Here is a 25,137-nt window from a genome sequence, read left to right as displayed (position 1 = left end):
GAGACCTACAAGAAGGAGACCAAAAACTAACAAGTTCTGTGCTCAGACAAGCCCATCTAAACTTCCAGAATCACTGCCAGATCCCTTGTCGTATCTAGTTCTCCTCCCATTCATCCTCCCTGTGATCTAAACTGTGATCTGAATTATATTGACTAACATCCTCTAAAGGATTTTCATCAACCAGCCTGGTAAGGCAAAATTGCTTATGGTGGCGAGTAACATAATGTTTCTCACTATCAATCATGCGGTCCACTACTTTCAGGAATTTCTTTGCTCATTCAAGAGAGTTTCTGGATCATCCATTTCCTACTTGTTGGTATCTAGATCAAAGAACACGTGCATGACACTCAGTAATGGAAAATACGAACAAAAATTGTCAAACCACATGGAACAGGGAATGCACTATAAGAAATGATGGTGATAATAATTCAACCCATGGGAAAAATGAATGGTTTTAAATTCAATACGATCAACAATGCCCCAATAACTGGCTAACTAAATAGCAGTGGCTCAGCGCGGGACAATAATCAATGTAGAGAATGTAGAGAGTGCATATGCATCGCGACAATCCAGACATAAACAAGAAAGGAAAACTCCAACACCACATTGCAAAAATGATTTCAACATCCTTGGTCTCTAAAATACCATGAAAAATCGCATGCTTATCTTGGAGAGGTAAATCACTCAACCAACGAAAATCCATTCATGAAAAAGAACATGCTAGAAAACAAACAAAAACTAGGAGAATCAAAGGGAAATCAAACACGACAAGATCACCAAAGTGTTGACGGATAGCCAATGTGTACCGTTATTCATATTATTGCATTACAAAAAAAGACAAAGAACATATATGAATAATAGCACAAATATAAGTAAACAAAAGACAAGTCGGTAAACCATCGGTATCTACATATATATTGCTGCTTCTTCTCAGAATACACATATATGCTTCCTCGGGGGGGTCACTCGTATAAATATGTAAGTATCACGTGGGTTCAACAGAAGGACATTTTAAATATTTAAAACTTACAGAAATATATTTATAGAGGGGATTTATTTATTGTATTTTAAAAAAAATTTACAGATTTGAATAGGAAAGGATACATTATATTCACTAAAAAATTCACAGATAAGGGACTTTTTAAATAGGCCTTGAACGCACGTGATATAGAGGATTTACATATAGTGACCCCCCCGAGTATGCTTCCAAGTGACTGCGCTTTGCACCATAAGCTATTAGCAGTTGTGATACAAAGTGACACATACTTTCAGTATGCCGATTGATTAATGAATAATGATGAAATGCGGATACCTATGGTGGATATCTAAGAGTAACTAAGGTTAACAATAGAATGTTGCCATAAAGTTAGCATGTAAGGTTAAGTGGTGTGGTTTGAGACTAGGCATAGCTTTTGTTGAGGCTTATCAAGGCAACATGTAAAGAGATACGTAATGTAGAAGTTCCTCATATGAGACTCCTTCTATTGTGGACATGTCTTGGGTCCTTAACGTTTATATGGTTAATAGAATCCATCAACACCCTTTGAGTGGTGGAATGCACACCAAGACAACCATAGAATGATTTACATGGGTAGAGAACGGTTAAAATCTTGTTGGTGTGACATGATATATGCCTTGATCTCACAACTTAATTCTTAGAGAGTGGGATTCTTTGTGCCTACTACGGCCAAGGTAAGGTTAAGCATGTGGAAATAAAGACAAAGGAGGGGTTGCATACATTGAAGCGCTTAGTAGCTACTTGCTACTGCAAGGTTGACGAGTTTCTATACGTGATGGGCCAGGTACCATGCTCCATCAGCCCCCTTCCAAAAATATACCTAAGGATATCCTAAACAAGTTTGTTTGTAGGCACATGTGTTTGTGAGTGTAGTGAGATGTGAGATGTGGAAAAAAATATGGGTGACGTGCATGGGTAATGGGTGAAAGTTGTGCCCTTGTGTGTGTACTCAACTACTTTCTTCGACTCTCTTTGTGATACTTTCTTCAACTCTCTTTGTGTTTATTTATTAGAATCTCTTTGTGGTGATTTCTTAGACTCTATTTGTACTCTCCTCCAGCTCTATGATGAACTCCACTACTTTCTTCAACTCTCTTTGTGCTACTTTCTTCAAATCTCTTTGTGTTTCTTTACTTGACTCTCTTTTTGTGCTGCTTTCTTTGTGTTTCTTTACTCCACATCTATTTTCTTGGGGAGTTAGAGTGTTTAATTCATGATGGGGTAGTGAATTCTATTGTAGCTAGGGAGAGAGATAATGTGGATTAAGAGCTGGTGTGATCAAAGACAAAGCCACAAAAGGCTCCTTCTAATTTGAGGAGGATCTAGGTGTGATGGGTCGAACCATGAGCCATGCTTGTGTCTCCTAGATGTGTCTATTATACTGGTATAAAACTCTCACATGTTACATTCTTCAAATATTTTGGTTCTATTTTCTTTGACTCTCTTTTCATGTAGCTTGTGTGTGCAACACACTCTTGGACAAGGGCTTTGTACTATCTTTAGGCCTATAAAGAATTAAAAAGTAGTAGAGAAGGCTTGGCATTGTGTGAGACTTATTAAGCTGCATTGGTTCCAAAGATATGGCCTCATACTAAAGGACATGATAGAAATCCAACGACTAGATTGGCACATGGTATCAAAGGGTTTCTAGAACCCATCATTTTGCATGTCTTCGGGTGGTTGTGAAAGTATTTAATCATGTCATAAATATCTATTTTTTGGTGGAATTTGAGACCCTCATTGGGCTAAAAGACTAGTCACTCTTTGTTTGTCCATTAGTTTTGGAAAACTCCTCAAAGATGAGGATGATGAGCTAGAAGAATCAACATGTGGCTACTATACCGGGGGGTCAAAGACCTTGGTGTTAACCAAAACATCCTACCTTGCACAAGAGAGGGAGATGAGCTAGAAGAATCAACATGTGGCTACTACACCGGGGGGTCAAAGACCTTGGTGTTAACCAAAACATACTACCTTGCACAAGAGAGGGAGAGAAGAAGAGAATGAAGCCATGCAAGGGTCAATTTGGAGACTTGTATTTAGCCAACCCTAGTAATGAGGGTTAACTACCGCTAGGGGCTCACTCCACCACTTGTGTCACCCAAGTGGATATCCACAAGCTAGGTGATGAGCAAAGAAGAAGATAAGAGAAGCTAGGCTAACACCATCCACTCTATGCATACACAACAATCAAGCAAGCAAGCATTCACAAACACAAGCATACAACCATAAGCACGAGAGTGAGAGAGTGAGAGAGTGAGAGAGAGAAAGACTCAATTGTGACAAATGGGATTGTCCCTTTTCATATTCGATAAAATCATTTATATTCATGAGCTCACTTTTTATAATGGCCGATTGCCCATTTACAATTGGGGGCCCAATATTGGCTTCCTAGCTCTATGTACATCTAGCTCATTTACGATCGGCATTACACTAGCCCCATAAGCTTGGCCATCCATATATCTTTTATCAATAAGTGTTTAGAACGGTTACAAAATGGTAGATTACAAGAAGCATAACCACGCTTGAAAAATGATGTTAACCAGAGTGGTTAACATACCCCCTCCCTAATTCAGGTCCACCCTCAAAGTTGGCAAGGGATCTAACCAGGTAGTAGATCAAGTATGTGCAGATGAAGTCGTGTCGCGCAAGGTGGGATGTGGGGGGGCTCGATGGAAGACTCTATAACTTCTTCAGAAGGTAGTATCTATCATATCTTTGAATGTTTGGAGGCACCATGCGAGCATCTACTGGATGCGCTCGTATGATGCGCTCGTATAGTAGCCAAAAAGTTGCTTCAGTGTTGGGCCTTTTTTGAGGTCGAAGGCTAAGCCTTGACTGTTGTCAGGCAAAAATCTGAAAGGTGTTTTGAGTCTGTGTACATATGGGATGCATGGTGTGTGAATAAACTTTGCCCTAAATGCCCTGGCAAATGTATAGAGCGGGTGGTTTTGCAGTGAGCTGGTACATGCGTGTTGTTTTTTTTGGAGCAGATGATTGAGTTTGGAAGTTTTATTGCAGCAGTATGGTGTGCGGGTGGTTGCTAAATGCGGGGCACCGATGGCAATGGTCGTATTTTGGTAAGTCATGATGCAGCTGAAGACGTGTGGGTAGATATTGCATAGTTTTGGAAAGTTATCGTCGTGCGGCATGTTCACTTGAAGCACAAGGTAATGAAGAGAGTGTGGTGGCCATCATTGAGGCTTTGAAGGGAAATAAAATATTAAATATATAATATATGTGGCTAGCTTGAAAGACCACGTGGAAGCTCTGTTTTTCGCCAGCTCAATGGAAGCGGCCTCTAGAAGGTTGGCGAGGAGGTGTGAAGAATCGATGAGCCGCCTTGTAGATGGACCGCCTCGGGGGGTGATTGTGCAGCGACCAGAGAACGCCTGGCCGAGCGCTTGTGTAGACAGATGCGGGGGTGTAGATAAAGAGACCGCCTGGCGGAGGTGCTGCAGAGACCAGAAGAGGCACAATCGTGTGTAAAGATGCCGCCTTGTTGAGGAGGGGCTCTCTAGTGGTGCTGCTGAGACAGGCGCCCGGGTGATCGTGCGAAGGGAGAGGCGAGCAGAGTGAGGAGCCGCCTTGTGCAAAGACGGGCTGGTGATGCTGCAGAGATAGAGGCTAGGCAAAGGAAGGTGGCCTATGTAGGTTTGAAGGGCTGCAGGCACTTTGGACGAGTGTGGAGAGCAAACAAAGGCGTAAGGTAGCCACCTGTGTGAAGCAAAGGGAGCTGAAGCGTTGGATAACAGAGCCAAAAAGGCTGGCTGCAGGCAAAGAGACAGGCTGGTGTGGGCCTTGGGTGATGTGGCTTGGGCTGGATGCAAGAGAAGGTGATGCTGCGTTGGGCAGTTACTGTTGGTGCTGGGGAGATTGTGCAGAGGCTCTGTGGTTGTTTGGCGAAGCTGCTGGTCACGACACACAGAGAGTGAGAGCTGCTGAGTTGAGGGTTAGCTGGTGGGGTGCCCTTTGAGGTGAGAAGTGGCTGGTTTTGTGTGGGCAATGACTGCAGGCAGAGAGTGGATGCTGACCAGAGAGAGAGCCTTGGTTTTTTGTGTGTGTTGGCTGCAGCAGTAGAGGTGCTTTTGTGTGGGCTGGAGACAGGTGGGACTCGCCTATGACACTTGGTAGGTAGCAACTGGACAAAGAATCGACGGGCTGTAGAGGAAGTGAGGGTTGCTGGTGGGGCGCCCTCTGAAGAGAAGCAGAGACCGGGAGACAGAGGCTTGGTTGTCAGACGCAAGGGTGAATTCCCTTGGCAGTAAATCCTGGCCGGAGTCCTGGTTTTTGGTGTAATTGCTGAGTTTGTACAATGTGGATGGTGTTGTGTATGTTTTTTGCTGGATAATCAACTATCTATCGTGGTTTTGAGGTATCTTTCTGGTGTGGGTGGGTGGTGAACTGTGAAAAGTGTTCCAGCCGGGTGGCTGGTGGTGCCCCCGTTCGTGTTCGTATTATCAAAGTTTGGGAGGTGAAGGGCTATAGAGGCATTGTCTTTTTTCTTTTTTTCACCTCACATTCTTCTGGTGCCCCCTCTGAGGAGAGCTCAAGGATTTCTCTTACGAGGGTGTATGCCCCAGAGTAAGAGATTGAAGGAAGGTGTTTCTGGTTTTTCTTGGGATTTGAAGTGAAGCTTGGGGATCAAAATGATGTCGTATCTAGAGTTTTTTGGTGGGCCTAATGAAGATGTGGCAGATTTTCTTGAAAGGATGGCGGTTGCATGCATAAGCAATCACATCAATGAGTCGGCATAGGTATTGCGGTTGCTGAATATATGTTTGAAGGGAGATGCGAGGGCATGGTCCAGAACTTTTGAAGAGTCATTAAAGCATGCTGAGCCATGCATTCCTATGACTGAGGATGGATTGCAGACTGCACTTTTGAACAGGTTCAAGAAGATTGAGGATCCAGATAGAGTTTGGCATGAAGTGCAGGGGTTGATACAAGGTGAATTGGAGCCAATTGATGATTATGTGGTGAAGAAATTCTCTTTGCTGTGGGAGACTGTGCAGGGCTTTGGGGGAAGATCAAGTACCTCCGGACATGATAAAGAAGGATAGTTTTATTGAAGGATTGAAAGGAGGCATTCACTGGAAGGTGGAGCTAAAGAGGCCCAGGTCTTATGAGGATGCGGTGGAGATAGCCAAATCAAAGGATTGGAAGTTACAACGGATGAACCAGCTGGGGATGGTTCATCCCCAGCTGGGGATGGTTCCAGTGGGGATGGTTCCAGTGGGGCAGTGAGGCCTGAAATGAGAAGGGTAGAAGCGGTACCGATGAGAACCGTGCTGGAAAGAGTGCAACCGATAGAAGCTCAAGTGAATAATGTCATACCACAGGGGATAAAGGTGGCACCCACAGTTGTTACAGCTGCTAATGAAGGGCTTAAACAAGACATGAGGCAAATGGTGGATTGTATGAAGAATCTGAGTTTGAAAATGATGGAGAACACAGGTGGTGGACATGGCCGAGGCAGAGGTTATAATCAGGAAGGGGTTGAAGGTCAGACAGCAGGCTATGGAAGTGGCCGTGGTTTTGGCAGGGGTAGACGGTTCATTCCTACATGTTGGAATTGTGGTGAACTTGGACATCTAAGTACAGATTGTGATAAGCCTCAGCAAATGGGAGGTGATATGTATCCCTTACCCTCTCAGATTCCCAATAGGGCAAATGATTATGGGATTGAAATTAGAGGTGAAGCAGGGACCAGTGGATTGACAAATGAGGAGAAGGGTAAAACTAAGGTGATAGATGTGGTCACCCTTGAGAAGACGAAGGAAGCAGAAGCTGATGTAATGCCTTTGGGGAAACGGATGCCACAGGAAAGGGAAAGCAGGGATGCTGCAGCGCCTAGCAAGAAGAAAGGTAAAGTGAAGGAAGGAGGGGATGTGAAGATCAAGCAGAAGCGGAAGTCTCGCAGGAAGTTTTCGGTGACTGATTTTCCACTGGGGTTGGGCAGGATAGCTATAGTTTGAAGGAGGACATGGCTGGAAGGAAGGCTAATATTACTTTTGGGCAATTGATAGAGTTAGCTCCCAACTTGAAGCGTCAGGGGAAAAGACTTGTGAACCCGAGAGAGAAGGAGCCTGCCAAAGGGATAGTGACTGTTTTATCTGTTCAGGAGTTACCTGATATATGTCCTGTGGTGAATGTATGGTACAAAGGGAAGAATCTGGGAGAGGCATATATAGATAGTGGTGCACAAATTTGTGTAATCACACTAGGAGCTGTGGAGAGGCTTGGTCTTAATATTACTGAAGCGTCTGCTTTTCGTATTCGGTTGGCCGATCACTAGAAGGTCAAATGCTTAGGTATGATCAAAGAGTTAGAACTACAGGCTTTTGATGTAAAGGTGCTTGTGGACTGTCATGTTATCCCAGCAGGAATGGGTGCATTCCCCATCATTTTGGGAAGACCATGGCTGAGAGGTCTCCTAATTTGTCTACATTCTCTGGATGATAGGTGACTTCGTAGAAGCGAACACCATTTCCACCCACGTACATGTTACCCTGGTCATTGACTAGAGGTGCTCTATCAAGCTCTGAGAAAAAGTCCGCAATCTTAACGAGATACCGTTGTTGTGGATCCCTAAAGATCTCAGCTCCTTGAGCATTCGTGTAGACATATTGAAGTTGAGTGGTAACCCCATGGTGTCGGCTTCAAATGGATTAAAAGATCTTGTGGGTGTCCTATTTGGGGCTAAGGGATGACTATTTGACGGCCCTAGATTATCCATAGACAATGAGCTAGTTGTCCTGGAAAGGATATCAGATTGGGATTCGGAAAAGGTTTCAGCAATATCTGCCAAATTTCCTACCGATTGGGTCCCACTTTCCTGCGTAGGCACTCTAGAAGGTGCCCTAGACCCTATTGCAGTGTCTATATGACATCCCGACCGCAACTGCATAAGGTCAAATTTTAAGGTTGTTTTTTTTTATTATTATTTTATTTTATTTTTTTCAAAAAATCTAAAAATTTTCAAGTTGGCTCAAACTTTGCCAGAACCCATTTTGAACCCCCTCGAACACATTAGGCCAAAAAAATAGCATATTTTTTAGGATCGAAAATTGCCTAAAATTTACCAGTTTCCCATAATGAGCTCACTGGGAAAATGGTTCCGGGACCGAAATTTCGACGATGGGTGTTTTCTAACTCCTCTTGAAAAGTTAGATAACCTCCCAATTTTTTGTGATAGAAAATGAAAAATTTTCCAAACTCTCTTTTTTTTTGCACCCCCTTATCCCCGGTGCGGTGGCGGTCTTTATGGTGCGGTGAGTGGGTCTCTCCGCGCGGTGCGCTGTTCACACACAACCGCCTTCTTTTATTATTATTATTATTTTCTTTTTTGAAGTACGTGTGCAGTGAACTAAATGCGTGTGCAGCTGTGAGATTTGCAGCGAATTCAATACGTGTGCAGTGAACTAAATGCGTGTGCAGCTATGAGTTTTGCAGCAAATTCGAAATGTTCAATCTTCATGTGTGTGTACAGATTTCAGTTACTCTACAGATGCATGTTTAACAGAGAACTAAAATGCAAGTTTAACAGAGAACTAAAATACACAAAATTAAAGATGCAGAAAACTAAACTACTCTAAGAACAGAAAATAAAACGAACATGCAAAAAATTGAAACTGTAAAAATTATCCTCAAACAGAATGACAGAAATGCAAAAACAGACCTCTCTCTTTCGCACACAAATTGAAATTGGCAGGTTTAGCGCCTACCTCCAATCCTTCCCGTGTGTTGAATCCTTGTCCTAACCTCAAGGGAGAAGCGTAGCTAGCCAATCACACTCAAATTGCAAGACAAATAAAGAGAATTTAACAACAAATTAGTCTTAAATAAGTACCAAAATTAGTCCCAAAGCCTGCTCTCCTATCCAACAATTTTGCAACCGATTGGAGCTTAACAAGGAGTGGTAGTGTGTGTATGGTGCTCAACTAATGTAGGCACTCGCTCCCCGGTAGCGGCGCCATTGTAGAGCGGTTCTCTCTACCGTGCAATATAGTGCAGCTCTTCTTTGTGTCTTGAGAGAGATTGAGAGAGAGCATTCTAGCATTTGTGCCTCTTCTATGCTTGTATGATTCATGCTTATGTGGGAGAGTGTGAGAGAGAGTGATTGCCTTATGCAATGGCTTGAGCGACTCTACGGTGATAGCGTGGAGGTTTGGAGCTTGACAAGTGAGCTTGGAGGCCTCAAGGGACTCAAGTTCGAAGCATTGGTAAGTGCCCTATGATAGTTGTGTTCTATTGCTCTTCCTTTAGGTGAATGTGTTAAGTTCCTTCTTGGAGGTGTGGTAGGCTGTAGCCCACAACAATGGATTGAATACAGGTGCCCAGCTACACCTTTGCACTTGCCCTGCTCATCTTCTCCATTAATCTTTGCAGTTGCTCATCATCATGATCTCTACTGCACTACCTTGCACCCAAGCTTGCTCAAAGCTTCTTGCAACTTTCACCTCGATCATGCTTCACGATTGCATCCGTCTTGATGAACATATCTTTACCTCTCAATGAACCTCCATCATGAGGTTTTCCACATAGCCACCATAATGGCCTCCATTCACTCATGATCTCTAAAATTGCATGCTTCTTCATCATAGCATGCAATCTTCAAGGGTGCTTATCCAAATGGTTTCCCACAAGAAACCAAGGTGCATAAAGCCATCTATGATCCAAAATTATGCTCATCTTCTTTGAGCAAACCAATGACGAGCACATCTCTTTCGGTGTGCCCATTTATGAGCTCCATCTCAGCCGATAACATGCTTATCCCTCACTTGGATAATCTTGCACCTACACATTCTTTACCAATATGCAAAGAACCATGGAATTCATGATCCCATCACATAGAAACCCTTTCATAGAGCATTCTTACATGCTCAAACACCAAAATATTGAGGCAATATAATACACAAACCAACCTTCAATGATGCAACTGCACTTTGCATCTTTCTTGATAATGAGGCAGCTTCCAAGACTTCATCTTTGCTGAAATCTCCATTTTTAGTTTCCATGGCAACACCGTAATCTCTAGCTCTCTATGAGCAGCTTGCAAGACTCCAAATGCAATCCATAATGATGAGTGTGCATAATTTTTTTTATAATAATTGAAAATAATCCTTAATCAAATAACCTCATAAACAAGAAAACTATAGATATTCACCATGACCAAGAGCCCACCCAAGATCTGATACCATGTTAACAATCCTAATATGGAATTGATCATGGTAATAGTAGATGCAAAATTAAGCATAAGATTAAGGTAGGTTATATCACACTAAAAACTCCATGAGAGAGAGAGAGAGAGATTACACACTCAACACAAGATCTCTATTGAACCATACAATGATATAGGTCTTCTATCCTTATCCCACTTTACACATCATCATCCATGTGGCACTCCCTTTTTCACTCTTTTGGTTAACATTTACACACCATACCATATCACATGTGGCATTCTTATCTTACCACAATATCTTGCACCTCTAGGGTGCGTTCTCACATACACACAACACCGCGATTACATCTCTCAACAATTTTATGCACCTATGTAGGAGGTCAAGATCATCTTTGTGTTGTCACAAATGTAATGAGGTGATATACTCCATGTGCTCATTGCATCTTGGAGAAAACCCATTACCTAATCCATGTTTAAGGGCTCTTTCATTAGTCCATAAAGCCTTGTGCAGGATTAGCCATAAATGATAAGAGAGTTTGGGGGGTATTATCCTAGACCATGCATATTCAAATCTAAATCTCCATTGCCTTCTATCTAAGTCTAGATACCACCTGCAACTCAGCTTTAACATGGAGGGGGGTTTTACTTCTTTGAAATGAGGGACTGAAATAAACTTGTCAGAACCTTTCTATACTATATCCCCAAAATTCATAGGTCGTCTGACTTGAATATATTCAGCCAAGTGGTTATCCCATATGGCCAGTCCTCTACTTATAAAATTGAGGTCTTCCTCACATTGGGCCTAAAGGTTTCTTGTAATTCATTTCTTGATAGCCATCTATGAGTCTGAAAATCCCAAGCATTATTGAGAAATGTGATTCCATGAAGCGCAAGGAAGGTAGGGAGTGAGTAAAAGCGGCAAGCAACTAGTAAACTACCACATAAGCAAGCAAGGATAATCCCAACCTAAGAGGCTACCACGACATTGACATGAACATCAAAGAAGCAGCATAAAGTTAGCACACCAAGGAATCTTCATAGACCAAAGAGGAAAGATCCAGTGACTCACCTCTCTAAAGCAAACAAGCACCACTACCCAAACCTAAGTTTTATCTCAAATGTTGTAAGGCCACCTAGAAGAAGATTGCTACCATAAAAAGAATCAAGAAAACTACATTGAGGTCAAAGATGCTACAGATGAAGACAAAGAAAGACTCTTCTAAAAAAAGAACCATGGTGTTTCTCGCCTCTCGTATCTCTGTGGTGCCCCATGAAGCGCACAAGGAAGGTAGAGAGTGAGTAGAAGTGACAAGCAACTAGCAAACTACCACATTAGCAAGCAAGGATAATCCCACATGAGCTAACAAAGCCAACATGTATTCACCTCATATAAAAGGGGGTCGTTTCACTCAATGAGAAATATAGTACATCTCAAGTCTTTCTATGAGAACAAGTTTTAATCTTGTAGCCTAACTAAACTTGAGTCTATTTTCAAGCACATACACACACTCATGATGAGCTCTCTTCATTTAGCAATAAGGCCCACTCTTCATTGGGTAATGAGAGGATCCTTATCATCCATTTGGCCATCAATCTATCAGCTAGCTTACAAATATCCGACAGACCTAGACCACCTTCTGACTTTGGGAGGGTGCAATGGTTCCATGCTACTTTGGGCATTTTGAAGGAATCGAAGTTGCCACTCCATAAGAGGTTCATGTAGAGGGTATCAATGGTTTTTTATATCAACATTAGACGGTCTCCAACAACAAGCGAGAAACTAGATCCTGAAAGGAATGAGAATGTGCTTAAGCACCATAATTCTTCCCGCCATGCTTTGCTGAAGATTCTTCCACTTGTCAAATTTCATTTTGACTTTGTTCATAACCCATAGCCATCTCTAATGAAGGATGACTCCAAAACCCGTCGGGATACCCAACAACCTAAAGATTTTACCTTCTAGAATCTTCTCACAATCTTGATCGAGTAACCATTGGGGGTTCTTGGAGCAATGTCCTGATCCCTATTTTTAAATGGTTAATTTAACATCCAGATACCAAGCAGCAGAAGATATGTAAACACTTCTAGAATGAATGAATGGATTGAGGATCATTATACACCATAATGTTCGTGTTATCAATAAATTGTTGTAGACACATTTGATTTTGATTATTACCAAGGAGGGAGATACCTTTAAGATCCTATTTGCTCATTGCATCCTCCACAAGCTAGCAAACGCCGATGTGGCATATAACAAGGGAGCAAGAGGACATCCTTGTCTTACTGATCTTCTTAAAATAAATGGATTAGAGAGAAGTCCATTTACAACTTCTTTTGCATTGACATTACCGAAAAGAGTGTCCTATTTTAATGAACCTTGGAGCAAGCCCCATGTCATGCATAGATTTAAGAACAAAGTCTCATTCCAATCTATCATAAGCTTTATCAAAATCAATCTTAAAGAAGATGAAATCCCAATTTGTTCTTTGGGCATGTTCAAATCCTTCCGGTAGGTAGGCCAATGAAGCATCTAGGATCAATCTCCCCTTAATAAATACTTTTTGTTCCCTCCTTATCCAAACATTAAAGTGGCTAGCAAGTGTCATGGCTAAAGCTTTTGAGAAGACCTTCTAGCATAGTTATGGGTCTCCAGTTACCAAGCTCTTCTTTGGCATCCCTTTTATGGATTAGCGTGATGACCCCTTAATTGATATAAAAAGGTCGAGCCCCAAATGACAGAGCTTCGTTCCAAATCAAAAAAGGTAGGGAATCATAAATTTTTTGAAGCTAATGGCCCTGTCAAGGTCCTCCGGATCTGCATCAGGAAGGGAACATGTTGGTTAACAATGGCTCCCACGGCAACTAACTGTAAATAGCCGAGATTGGCATTTGTAAATATGCAGAAGCATCCATTGTAAATATGAGGGATTAATGAGCCTTGTATCTTGTTCCCACCACTAGGCATAGCTAGATTAAGCCAGTACTCCAACATGGAGGGAGGGAAAATTTCTTTTCTGCAGCTACCGATTTTGGCACATGCATCTTGTCTTTCTTTTGAGACAAGAACGGGGTACTAAAGATATTTTGGAAAAAGTGATGAACTATCATAAGCTTTATCAAAATCAATCTTAAAGAAGATGAAATCCCAATTTGTTCTTTGGGCATGTTCAAATCCTTCCCGTAGGCTGATGAAGCATCTAGGATAAATCTCCCCTTAATGAATGCTTTTTGTTCCCTCCTTATCCAAACATTAAAGTGGCTAGCAAGTGTCATGGCTAAAGCTTTTGAGCAGACCTTCTAGGTTGATGATAACATAGTTATGGGTCTCCAGTCACCGAGCTCTTCTTTGGCATCCCTTTTATGGATTAGCGTGATGACCCCTTAATTGCTAGAAAAAGGTCGAGCCCCAAATAAAGGTAGGGAATCAGAAATTTTTTGAAGCTAATGGCCCTGTCAAGGTCCTCCGGATCTGCATCAGGAAGGGAACATGTTGGTTAACAATGGCTCCCACGGCAACTAACTGTAAATAGCCGAGATTGGCATTTGTAAATATGCAGAAGCATCCATTGTAAATATGAGGGATTAATGAGCCTTGTATCTTGTTCCCACCACTAGGCATAGCTAGATTAAGCCATTACTCCAACATGGAGGGAGGGAAAATTTCTTTTCTGCAGCTACCGATTTTGGCACATGCATCTTGTCTTTCTTTTGAGACAAGAACGGGGTACTAAAGATATTTTGGAAAAAGTGATGAACTATCATAAGCTTTATCAAAATCAATCTTAAAGAAGATGAAATCCCAATTTGTTCTTTGGGCATGTTCAAATCCTTCCCGTAGGCTGATGAAGCATCTAGGATAAATCTCCCCTTAATGAATGCTTTTTGTTCCCTCCTTATCCAAACATTAAAGTGGCTAGCAAGTGTCATGGCTAAAGCTTTTGAGCAGACCTTCTAGGTTGATGATAACATAGTTATGGGTCTCCGGTCACCGAGCTCTTCTTTGGCATACCTTTTATGGATTAGCGTGATGACCCCTTAATTGCTAGAAAAAGGTCGAGCCCCAAATGAAGGTAGGGAATCAGAAATTTTTTGAAGCTAATGGCCCTGTCAAGGTCCTCCGGATCTGCATCAGGAAGGGAACATGTTGGTTAACAATGGCTCCCACGGCAACTAACTGTAAATAGCCGAGATTGGCATTTGTAAGTATGCAGAAGCATTCATTGTAAATATGAGGGATTAATGAGCCTTGTATCTTGTTCCCACCATTAGGCATAGCTAGATTAAGCCACCGACAAATCGTACTCCAACATGGCTCTCATTGAGGGAGGGACAATTTCTTTTCTGCAGCTACCGATTTTGGCACATGCATCTTGTCTTTCTTTTGAGACAAGAACGGGGTACTAAAGATATTTGGAAAAAGTGATGAACTATTTTTATATTTTATATTGGGTGGGGGCCAATACCCCATCCTTATCTTTGAGCATCGGAACGACATCCTGAGCCTGTTTCTTCTTGATAGCACAATTAATTGCAGCTCTCGTCAAAGATCAGCCTAAAATATTTGGTTATTTCAACTTAATGGGTCCACACAACTTTTATATTCCTTTCTTTTGTTCGTTTATATCCTTTTATTTTCATTTCTTTTTGGTTTATTTAAGCTTGGGGGAGGGGTTATTATCAAGTGCATTGTTCAACAAGAACAGGGTCTATAACGTGCCAGCGCGATGATTGGGAACAAATGAAGGTTTTGTCCGATTGCATCTTTCATGCGGCTGCGGATATTTTCAAAATAGCCTATTGCTGCTAATGGGTTGGGCAGAATAATGTTAAACATTTGCGTTGCGTATCTGCAAATCTTTTAAAATAGGACGCAGCTATTGCACAGCCACTGGTAGTCTGGGTTGGGCATAATAATATTAGACATTTGAGTGGCATATCTGCAAATCTTTTACATTCAGTCTTTTAAGGAAACATGGAGGGTTGCGAGGAGGCTGCGAGTTGCGTAATTATCTTGCGGGGTGTTGGAGATATATGCGGATATAAGTACACATGTTATGGGATGGAAATTACGGCGATAGGATCAATATTGGATTTATTATAGCGTAGCTTATAGTGGCGGATCACGATTCACGATTGGAGCCATGACGCACCGTCGATGAAGCTGACGGTCTGGAAGGGGGCAGCCTGTGCGTCGGTGAGCTCGTGGGACCAGGCCACTCTGCCATTCTCATTAGCACCTGGCCCCGAGCACTTGTATTGCCCGTAGAACACAGTTCTGCACAAGAAATACACTAATCAGACGCCATCATAGCACCTAAGCTAATCATTTCTAACTGCAATTATTAGAAGCTCCTTTAGCGTCGTGAATTAAGCTAAATGGGCGCTGATGCTTTTCAAAAACTCACTGTTCTCTGCTGGGGACCCCAAAATTATTCCAGCCTTGCGGGATGATGATATCGGCAATATAGGTGTAGGAGAAGACGACCCGCGAGTAGGCCCCCCAAGCCCTACCCAGGTACACCATCCCAGAGCCTCCCACCGTGCACTGCACGAAAGAGAAGCCGGTGCTCTCCCCCGGACTCGACCGCCTCTGCGCCGTCAGCGAGCCTGGGTTCACAGACAACGCATGCAGCTGACAACTCTGCATCATCACAACCAAATCAACCAATACCTTTTTAAACCTGGGCACATGTAAACAAACGTTCCTCTTTGAGAAGAGAGTCGCTCACTACCAGGGGACGCCTCTACGGCTTTTCAAAAGTATAGGAGATGAAGCCCTCCATACTCGACTAGTTAACTATGCACATGAATTTCGATTTTGCAGCGTTAGAAAAAAAAAAACCATCCTGATTCCTTTCGTGTGATTTTCACTACTCTACTCAATTATTTTTTTTTGGGGGTGTGGGGGGGGGCGCAACAGCGGAAATTTATTTAAGATTTTGATTTTGTTGGGCAAGTTTATACCTTTCCCATAGACACATGTGGAGCTAGACTGAACCGGAATACTCTTCTAAATATTACCCAATCAAGGAAACGAGTCACAAGATAGGACCAACTAGAGTGTCATTGGGTCACCCTAGATCTAGTAGCCTTGGGAGTTCAGTACTTAGCAACACCATATAGCATCTATGTTCAAGGAGTATTTTCAAAGACCTTGTTGTTCTCACTTAGTAAAACCCTAAATTCTACATGAATTCAAGGGACTTTTAAAGATTCCCCTACCTACAGGTTTTAAGATTTGTAATACACTCCTTCCAAGTAAACTAGTGACCAGTGACGTGTAGATTTTTCCACTTTCTAGAAATTTACTTCAAAACTTCAGAATTTTCTTGTATCTCCATAAGTAAACAAACCTCTTTTATTAAGGCTTGTCTTATATTATTTATATTTTTAGCACTTTCTCAATACAAATCTCCTCAGAATGGACTTTAAGTATATCTTTTAAAATGAAAATGCCCTTTTACACTATGTTATCTTTTAAAATGAAAATGCCCTTTTACACTATGTAATCTTTTAAAATGAAAATGCCCTTTTACACTATGTTATCTTTTAAAATGAAAATGCCCTTTTACACTATGTAATTTCATGGTAATGAAAAAACTCTTAAACTTTTTTGTTATTCATCATCATACTCCTTCCTCCCATCCCACCAAAGATAGCAATGCCTTGAAGCCTAGATTAGAGACTATAAAGGAGGGTGAGAGTTTTTATATACAAAAAACAACATAAGGGTGGAGAGTTAGGTGTACCATAAGCATTTGGTTGTCCCACCTCACTAATCAATAGAAGTGTGTAAAAGGCGCAATTAAGAGCCATAAAAGATATAATTCCAAGTGGAAAATAGCATTTTCTCACAAGTAAATTATATTCATAAGAAAATTTGAAAGAAGGTACTCTTTTGATATTTCAAAGGGAAGCTCCGTGTGATGTTTATATTAGCTTCAAGATGAAGGCTAAACTTCTTTTTCCACAAGGACAACTTTGATATGGTTTGTGGGATTTATTTGTGTCTCTAAATAATGTTCTAGGGTAAGTATGAAAAATTATACTATGTTGAATATGCATTTGGTTTTGGCTCTATTGTAGATGGTTCGATAGAGAATGTAGGTCATAGAATATTAAGTGTTGCATGATAGATTAGGAAGCCGTTCTGCTATTGGATAGTTAAGACCACTTAAGATATGCTAGTCATTTCATTTTGGGTTATGTTGGGTAGACGAATCTCGACATGTTGGTAATTTGATGTAGCATGGGTTTGCCTTTTATGGGCATAGCCCTATTCTACACAACCAAAGACAACACCTAGTCTTTGGCAAGCATAAATTTTTTTCACCCTAATGGTAAAAACCTTTATCTTTCTAATTTAAAAGCATGTCTTACTAATTTTGAATAATAAAAACCTCCAAAAATCTAAGAATTTGGAACCTTCAACTCTAAAATTTGTAGGTTTTATTCAAACTTTAAAACTTAAAAGTACAAGATAGACTTTACCTTGTTTTTTTTTTGGGTGCACGCTACACCTCAGTCGTGTGAGAAACCAAGACAAACAAAAGCTAGGAAAATGGAGAGAAATAATGGTAATTGGTGTGGGTCTGAGAATATAACTTATAAAAACATATACTTAAAAATCTCTTAAATTAACAAAATATTTAGATGTTACCATTTCTTTTTGATATCAAATCTCCATGTGCACGATACCTATGGGCTCAAGTTACCTGACCATCCTAGACCCCAAATTACTTTCACCACTATACAACATTTGTTTTTCCAAAAAAGATGATTGCAATAATCTTAATTACAGAGATCTTGGAGTCTACAAAAAATCATCGACTGTTACAGTAATTATGAAAGCTCTTTCCTTTCATGCATGAAAAGGTTTTTTTCTTCTTTTTATCTCGAGATCCCACACCATGAATAGCATGCAACACTAACTTTAGATGAGAGCACCCATGATGGTACTCCAAGAATAGGCACATTAATCCAAATAAGCATGCTCCTTCAACATTAGGCCTTCTTTTTGGGTATTGGTCATGGAAAAACTAGTCAACACACACTTTAGGCAAAAAGCAAAAGGCATGAAGTCAAAGACACTATGATTATTTGGATAATGTCTGGACAGTCTTCGAGTTCTATCAAGGACACTATTGGCTAAAGTTAGTGCGACATGCTATTCAACGTGTGGAAACTCAAGAAGTAAAACGAATGAAAATGTTTCCATGCACTAAGAGAACAAGACTCATAACTCCAAAATTCTATGATTTCTTGAATACTCCAGGATCTCTACGATTAAGATTATTGCAATCAACTAACTTTTAGAAACTCCAAAATTTCCAATGTATAGCTATTGAGATTGAGAGTGAGCTTGACCTCTAGGGTGATTGGGTGGTTTGAGCTCACAGTTACAATACTTACATGAGTTGTACTTATGTGCATCAGAGCCTTAATGGTGGTGATACTAGAAATTGAAGATAGAAGGTTTGGATCTAGATCTAGTGTAGATATGCATTGTTTTGGCATATGATTGTATGCATTCTTTTGCAAGGACTTTCAAATTTGTTTTCGTCAAAAGGGGGGACATACTATGATGAAAATTAGTCAATAATGGGCTTGGGTGGGTTTAATCACGAGACAAACCCACTTAATGAGGCTTTATAACCACTATCACTTTCCAACATGCAAGGGTACTTTTCACTGCATAGAACAAGCCCTCAAAAAAATTTAAATTAATGGCAAACATTTTTGAGTCATCTGGAAATCACCAATGAGGGAATGATCTGGAAAAGAGTGAAAGGCACAATACATACACCACCGAGGAATCACAATTCATTAATAAAGGCCTATTAGCATAAGACTTTGACTTGATCATAATTACTATTAACACGTGCATCTTTACCTGATAATTATGATTAGTACGTGTATCTGTACCTGATAAAGAGATTGACCATCACCAAAGATGAAGTCAATACTTCCCTGAATGTAGCAATTCTGGAAGTAGTGTCGACCGTGGTCATCATACAGAGTGTCTTGAGCTCCGAGGAAGTTGCACTGATAGAAGGCGGCCTTGTCTCCTGAGATCCTAAAGGCCACGGCTTGCCTCCCCACAGCTCCAGGTGGTGGAGCAGGGGCCGAATTCTGCCATTCATTTGAACCGTTGATTAAGCTCCATATACTCTACGTAGGAATATTTCACTGGGGGTTTAAATGAGAGTTCAATAATGTTGAGCAAATATAACCTATGGTTTTAAAAAATATTATCATGGAAACCGTGTGTAAATATATATACGCATGGGATGGGACTATGAATTTGAGTTACAATAAGTAGCACCTGGAAGGTGATGCCTTTGGCAATGAAACCGTATGAGTTCACCCCCACTGTAGCAGTGTCTTGCGTGCTACCCGCATTAGCTTGAGTATCGTCATGTGTTATCGTCGTCACACCGCTCCCAGCACCTTGGAATGTTATGTAAGGTTTGTTTTGGGGAACAAGAACCTTCTCCCTATCAAAAAGAAAGGAAGAATGAGAAAAATAAGTTAAACGAATCAATATTACATCAGCTCACGATCCTCAAAACAATCAAACAAATGCATCTTTTATTCCAATTACATAGTTAAAAACTCCACAGCTTGTTCCAATCAACCCTCTAGCTACAAATATCGATAGTTAAGATCCGTTATATTTCTTGCTCTAGTTACATAATAAAAAACTCAAGAGCATGTGCCAAATAAGCCTCTACATTACAACAATCAATAGATAACATCACAATGAATCCCAACAATCAATAGATAACATCACAATGAGTCCCAATTTACAGGTATAGAGGGTGGGGGGGGGATAGGCTAGAATATGTGCGGGAGGGTGGGGGGGGATAGGCTAGAGTATGTGCGAGTCAACTGGGAGCGTGAGTTCAAAGCTCAACCATCCAAATAAAGTGTGAGGTTTAATTTAAAATCTTCGCGATAAAAATCTTCTTTACATGTATTTTGCTTAACCATTTCAATAAGTCCTTCCTTCAAAATTATGATCTCATTTTCACCGAGCTTAAGTGATATAATGTTATTTGGATTAGACAACGAGCTCCTTAACGGTGGCATCATCCATCCACGCTTATCGTGGGATAAAGTTTGTATCCCTAGAATTATAAGCTATGTACTGCCCAATATACACCTCAGCAAGTGCTACAACTGAAAACCCAGAAGTGTGTGAGCCTTACTGATAGACGCCGGCAGCAATCTGGATTACAACACGTTGAGAGTTCTGGGTAGGCACGGAATCTACCGCAGCCTGGATAGAGGTGAACTGTGCACCCCCACTCGTGCTAACGGTGATCACAGAGCCCCCTGATCCCAGCTCGCTAGCTTGGAACCAACTACTCGGGGACGCGCCGCCTGCAGTACTAGTAGCAGCTGCGGCATGAGTAGCTGACCTCTCACCCACCCTTTTAACCCACTCTAGAAAATCCTTCTCTTTTTCTTTCATCAATGTAGAAGGCCCTTCATTAATAGTACTGTTGCCGGAAGACGTACCGGCCAGTGCTCTGCTTCTATATGCCTCACCTAAATGCAGCAAGCATACGACTAGAATCAGGAATGTTGGCAGAAGCATAGACACTCTAGTACTGCTGCCGCACTGCAAGCCCATTGCTCTAAAGAGAACCCGGCTACTACTACTACTGCACAAAGTACAACACTAGTGCACACTCTCTGCAAACTCGTGCAAGCATGCCAAGGTTTTAAAGGCCCAGCGCCCATGTCCATGACGTACATTTTCCCCTCCCTTTTGTTTGGAAAGAAATTTAAAATTCATGAACAGCTAGATAGAATTTACTGGCTTGAGCCTTGTAGGTCAATTTTACTAAAAAAAAAATTTGGTTTTTGAATGGCGCATACCTGAAACCTTTCCTTTAAAATCTTTACGTGTGTGTGTCTCTCTGTCTCTCGGCGGTCATCATCGATTACCTGTCGGTGAAGGTCGACGCTGTCGCTTGCAGGGTTGGCAAAATGTTACCGTCACCCGTGTTAGCGCGGGTTGATAACCCTCACACCCCCAAAAAAACCAAATCATGCTAGCTGTCTTTTGGCGGACCAAGTCACCTTCCTAGACCATTTTCTGTATAATAGCATCATAGAAGAGGTTTTTTTTTTAGAAAATAAAATTTGAAGAGATTTTAAGAATCATAGAAAATAATAGCCAACTCCAACACCATTTAATTAGAGTAAACTTTTGAATTAAAAGCCTTTAAATATAACACTAAAATAAGCAGCTCCATAGCAGGTATTTTTTATCATAGAAAAGTGAATAAAAACCAGCACCATTGGATCATTCAAGATGTTGACTAAACCATGATGAGTGACTGTTAGAAACACCTAACCCTTCACAATGTGCAAAAAGGCAAGACCTCATATCTTGACATCCCAAGCATGAGAACAATTACACGGCTTGACTTGACCATGTCACATATGGATTTTTTTTTTGGGAACATAAAATATTTATATTAAAAAATTTAAAGCAGTCAACAAGCTGCATAGTTGATACAGTATAACAATGAGTGAGTTTGGACCTTTTGAAATTGGCAAAAGATGTGGCTCTTTTTGGGTCGGTCACATGAGATGCATTTAGTCAAACGTAGGAGATTGGCAAAAGATGAGCAGGTCGGTGACTCGTGTTATGAACAGCAAACTGCTCCTGATGTAGACAAATTGTAAAGTGAGTAGCAGCCTCCTCAATCATTCCTCAAATCCAACTTGCGCTACATCCAGATTATGCATTGCCACATCATCGTAGGGCTACACACACTGTCGCCATTAGCCTTCGTCTGGCTCTCTTTTCGTTCGGGGCATCTTAACTAACTTGCGTCCCATTTGAGGAGCCTTCTTTCTCATAAGCAAAAGCAGCAGCAGCAGCATCAGAACATGACAGGAAATCCCTCTCGTGCGGACGGAACTATTGGCACGAAATCCCTGTCGTGAACCAAATTAATCCGTCCACGCCATCAAATTTCAAGACGAGTACTCTTCTTCGGGTCCCAAGGCTTGCAAATCAGAAAGATACATGAGCACCAATTATATTATTTCTTTGTTTTTCCGCTAATGAGCACGGAGTCTGCTGTCTCAAGAAGTGCATGGGAATGCTCCAACTAAATGCTACATCTTCTCGGTAAGTCAAGGTAACACTAAACTTATGATGCAACACATAAACACGAAAAAGACACCCCCTCCACCCGCCCCATAAGTCAACAATACCCCCCCCCCCCCCCCCCCCCTCCCCAAAAAAAATAAAAATAAAAAAACTCTCTCTTAGACCTCAACAATTTAAGATTTTTTGTGTATAACTATTTCACATCCTTCTAGTGAGATTGTAAAAGAGATTCAACCAGAATTGCCTTTTAGGTTGCAAACACTTCAAACTCTCTAAAGTTGTCTATTAAAACATATTTTGACTAGATAAGTCTATCTAGGTAGGTCACCCTTTTATTGGTAACAAATTGACGTGACCTGATTTGGAGGACCACCCGTGCGCACCTATGTCGACATAAGGACATTGGTTGTACTAGTCAGCTTACAAGGATTTGAGTTGTTTTCTCCTACAAAAGCATTTCAAACCAATCTAACTAAGGTGGAGCCTTTATAGCGTGGGGGTTTCAAAAGCTAGTGTATGCCTAGATAAAGTCTATCTAGGTAGGTCAACCTTTCACTGGTTGCAAATTGACATGACTTGATTTGGAGAACCACCCATGCGTGCCTCTGTGTCAACATAAGGACATTGGTTGTATTAGTCAGCTTACAAGGCTTTGAGTTGTTTTCTCCTACAAAAGCATTTCAAGCCAATCTAACTAAGGTGGAGCCTTTATGGCATGGGGGTTTCAAAAGCTAATGCATGCCTTTGGTAAATTTATGTTGTCATTTTTCTAAAAGTAAGTGTTTACGTTTCTCCTTCTTAAATAAAGGATTCGATGCGCATGATGTAATGAATCATTTACTCTATCATAAGAGATCCTATCAGCCATCTAAGTATAATCGGCCATCTTTTTGTTTTTTAGTATAATCTGCAAGTCTCTAACACACCAAACCTTAACCACCTGCCCACCATATTAACATCTAAGTGTATACCTCAATTACACTGCATCATTGTCATCACTAAAGGTAATGGAGCCAAGAAATAATTGACCTCTCAACCAAAACCTCAATGCAACTCACTATTTTTTTTTAAAAGATGAGATGATGCTAAAAGAAAAGTATGTGGGTGAGGCCTAAAAAGCAACTTCAATCATGATGTCTTTGATCATTTCCTAATGTGCCAAATATCCAATGCTATGATGGAGAGAACCTATGTATGGAAAAGTGCTTAATGATGTGCATAGAATCATATACAAAAATTGTATCAAAGCTCAACAACACCACTTTTTAAATCCTATTATATGTAAGAAAATAATGTAAGGCTAAATGATATCAAAATAGCCCAATGATACCTAATTCGTGTTAAGGGCATGAAATAATTAATGTGAAATTTTAGATGTATATTCATGAGTTGAGAAAACTATTTAGATTCGTGCATGTACTAAAACAAATCATTCTTCATATATGGCTTAGACAATAAATTTGAAGTATCACTTTTGTAAAATATATCCAAATATAATGTGAAACCCTTTCTCCTCTTACATATATTTTAACATTTATAAAATAGTTAAAATATAACCTTTCTAATTGATTTTTATTGTTTAAATGCAAATATCAATTTGGTACACTTGTATTGTTTGTGGGGGACAACCCCAAGGTTGTATAGCAAGCTCTTTGCCAAATAGGGTGTATTTATTGGAAAGATAGTGGGTGCTCACTATTAAGCAAGGTTTAGCGCATAATACTTGCATTTTCATCATCAAAAGGCTTTTTTTTTAATGCACAAACTTGGAGGCACAAAATCTTAACGAAGAAGAACAAGTGACACAATAAGAGGATAGTTGTTTGTAGAATCTTACATGACTTGTTAATGCATGGGTATAGCATAAAAAATACTATCATTAACAATAAAGCTAATATTCTTGCTTATATGAATGCTAGCATTGTTGCTATTGTGCTTCATCTTTACACTTTACTTCTCTCTTGCTTATATGAATGCTAGCATTGTTGCTATTGTGGTTCATCTTTACACTTAACTTCTCTCTCTCTCTCTCTCTCTCTCTCTCTCTCTCTCTCTCTCTCTCTCATGTTATAAGCATCATTATTAGATATCAATGCTTCACACTCATAATAAATGTGATGCCAAACCAAGTCACTAGTTAGATCACGTTATGAGAAATAGCCATGGTTTAGTAGAGTGGATACCCATCACACAAGTATGTAGATAGGATAGTGGCATAGAGAGGCTAGACAATTTGCACGAGGCTTAGAGAGGTTTGGCACACTATCAAAAAATATATATTCATTTCAATAGGAAAGAAATGAACTACGAAAGAGCCTCATAAGAAATGGGTTACTGAGCTAAAGCCTAAAAAAGGGGAGGTGGTCCCTTACAAATTGGCATATGTCACATATTATTTAGGTGATCTTATCCTCCTACTTTTCCCCCTAGTTTCCCTCTACTCTACCCACCTTTAGCCCCACCACCTAGACACCCTCCCCCCTCTTTTTTTTATAAAAAAAATCTAACTACCCTAAAAAATCACTCACATGCCTACCTATACCTAAAAGAAGTTTTTTAATATCTAAATTCATATTTAAAGCTTCATACTCACTCACTTATTTGCTTTTAAATACTTGGACCACAAAAAATCATCATCATGTCCATTAAACAATAAAATTGGCTTTTTTGTTTCTCTAAAACCTTGTATATAACAACCCTTCTAAAATATCTCCCATATCGACCTATGATTAAAAAAATATTTCTTTTATCTCTAAAATAATCAAACTAGATTATATAAATCACTATTTCCTTTATTTT

General features: G+C 40.5%; 1 protein-coding gene across 1 annotated transcript; it reads right to left on the bottom strand.

The window, feature by feature from the left end:
* Positions 1–15,167: 15,167 nt before the first annotated feature.
* LOC147639461 (putative pectinesterase 53) lies at positions 15,168–20,887 on the bottom strand. The gene is made up of 5 exons (XM_086783461.1): positions 20,414–20,887; positions 19,528–19,699; positions 19,128–19,334; positions 15,608–15,843; positions 15,168–15,477 (listed from the first exon to the last, which is right to left on the bottom strand). Exons 1-5 carry the CDS (start codon positions 20,839–20,841, stop codon positions 15,330–15,332), a joined length of 1,191 nt encoding a protein of 396 aa, XP_086639587.1. The 5' UTR covers positions 20,842–20,887; the 3' UTR covers positions 15,168–15,329.
* Positions 20,888–25,137: the final 4,250 nt, after the last annotated feature.

Source organism: Cibotium barometz, chromosome 4 (assembly GCF_041138505.1).
Source record: "Cibotium barometz isolate CiBa-2024 chromosome 4, ASM4113850v1, whole genome shotgun sequence".
In the NCBI taxonomy this organism is placed as follows: domain Eukaryota; kingdom Viridiplantae; phylum Streptophyta; class Polypodiopsida; order Cyatheales; family Cibotiaceae; genus Cibotium; species Cibotium barometz.
Note: the sequence above shows the minus strand (reverse complement) of the source record. Positions and strands in the feature narration are given on the sequence as shown.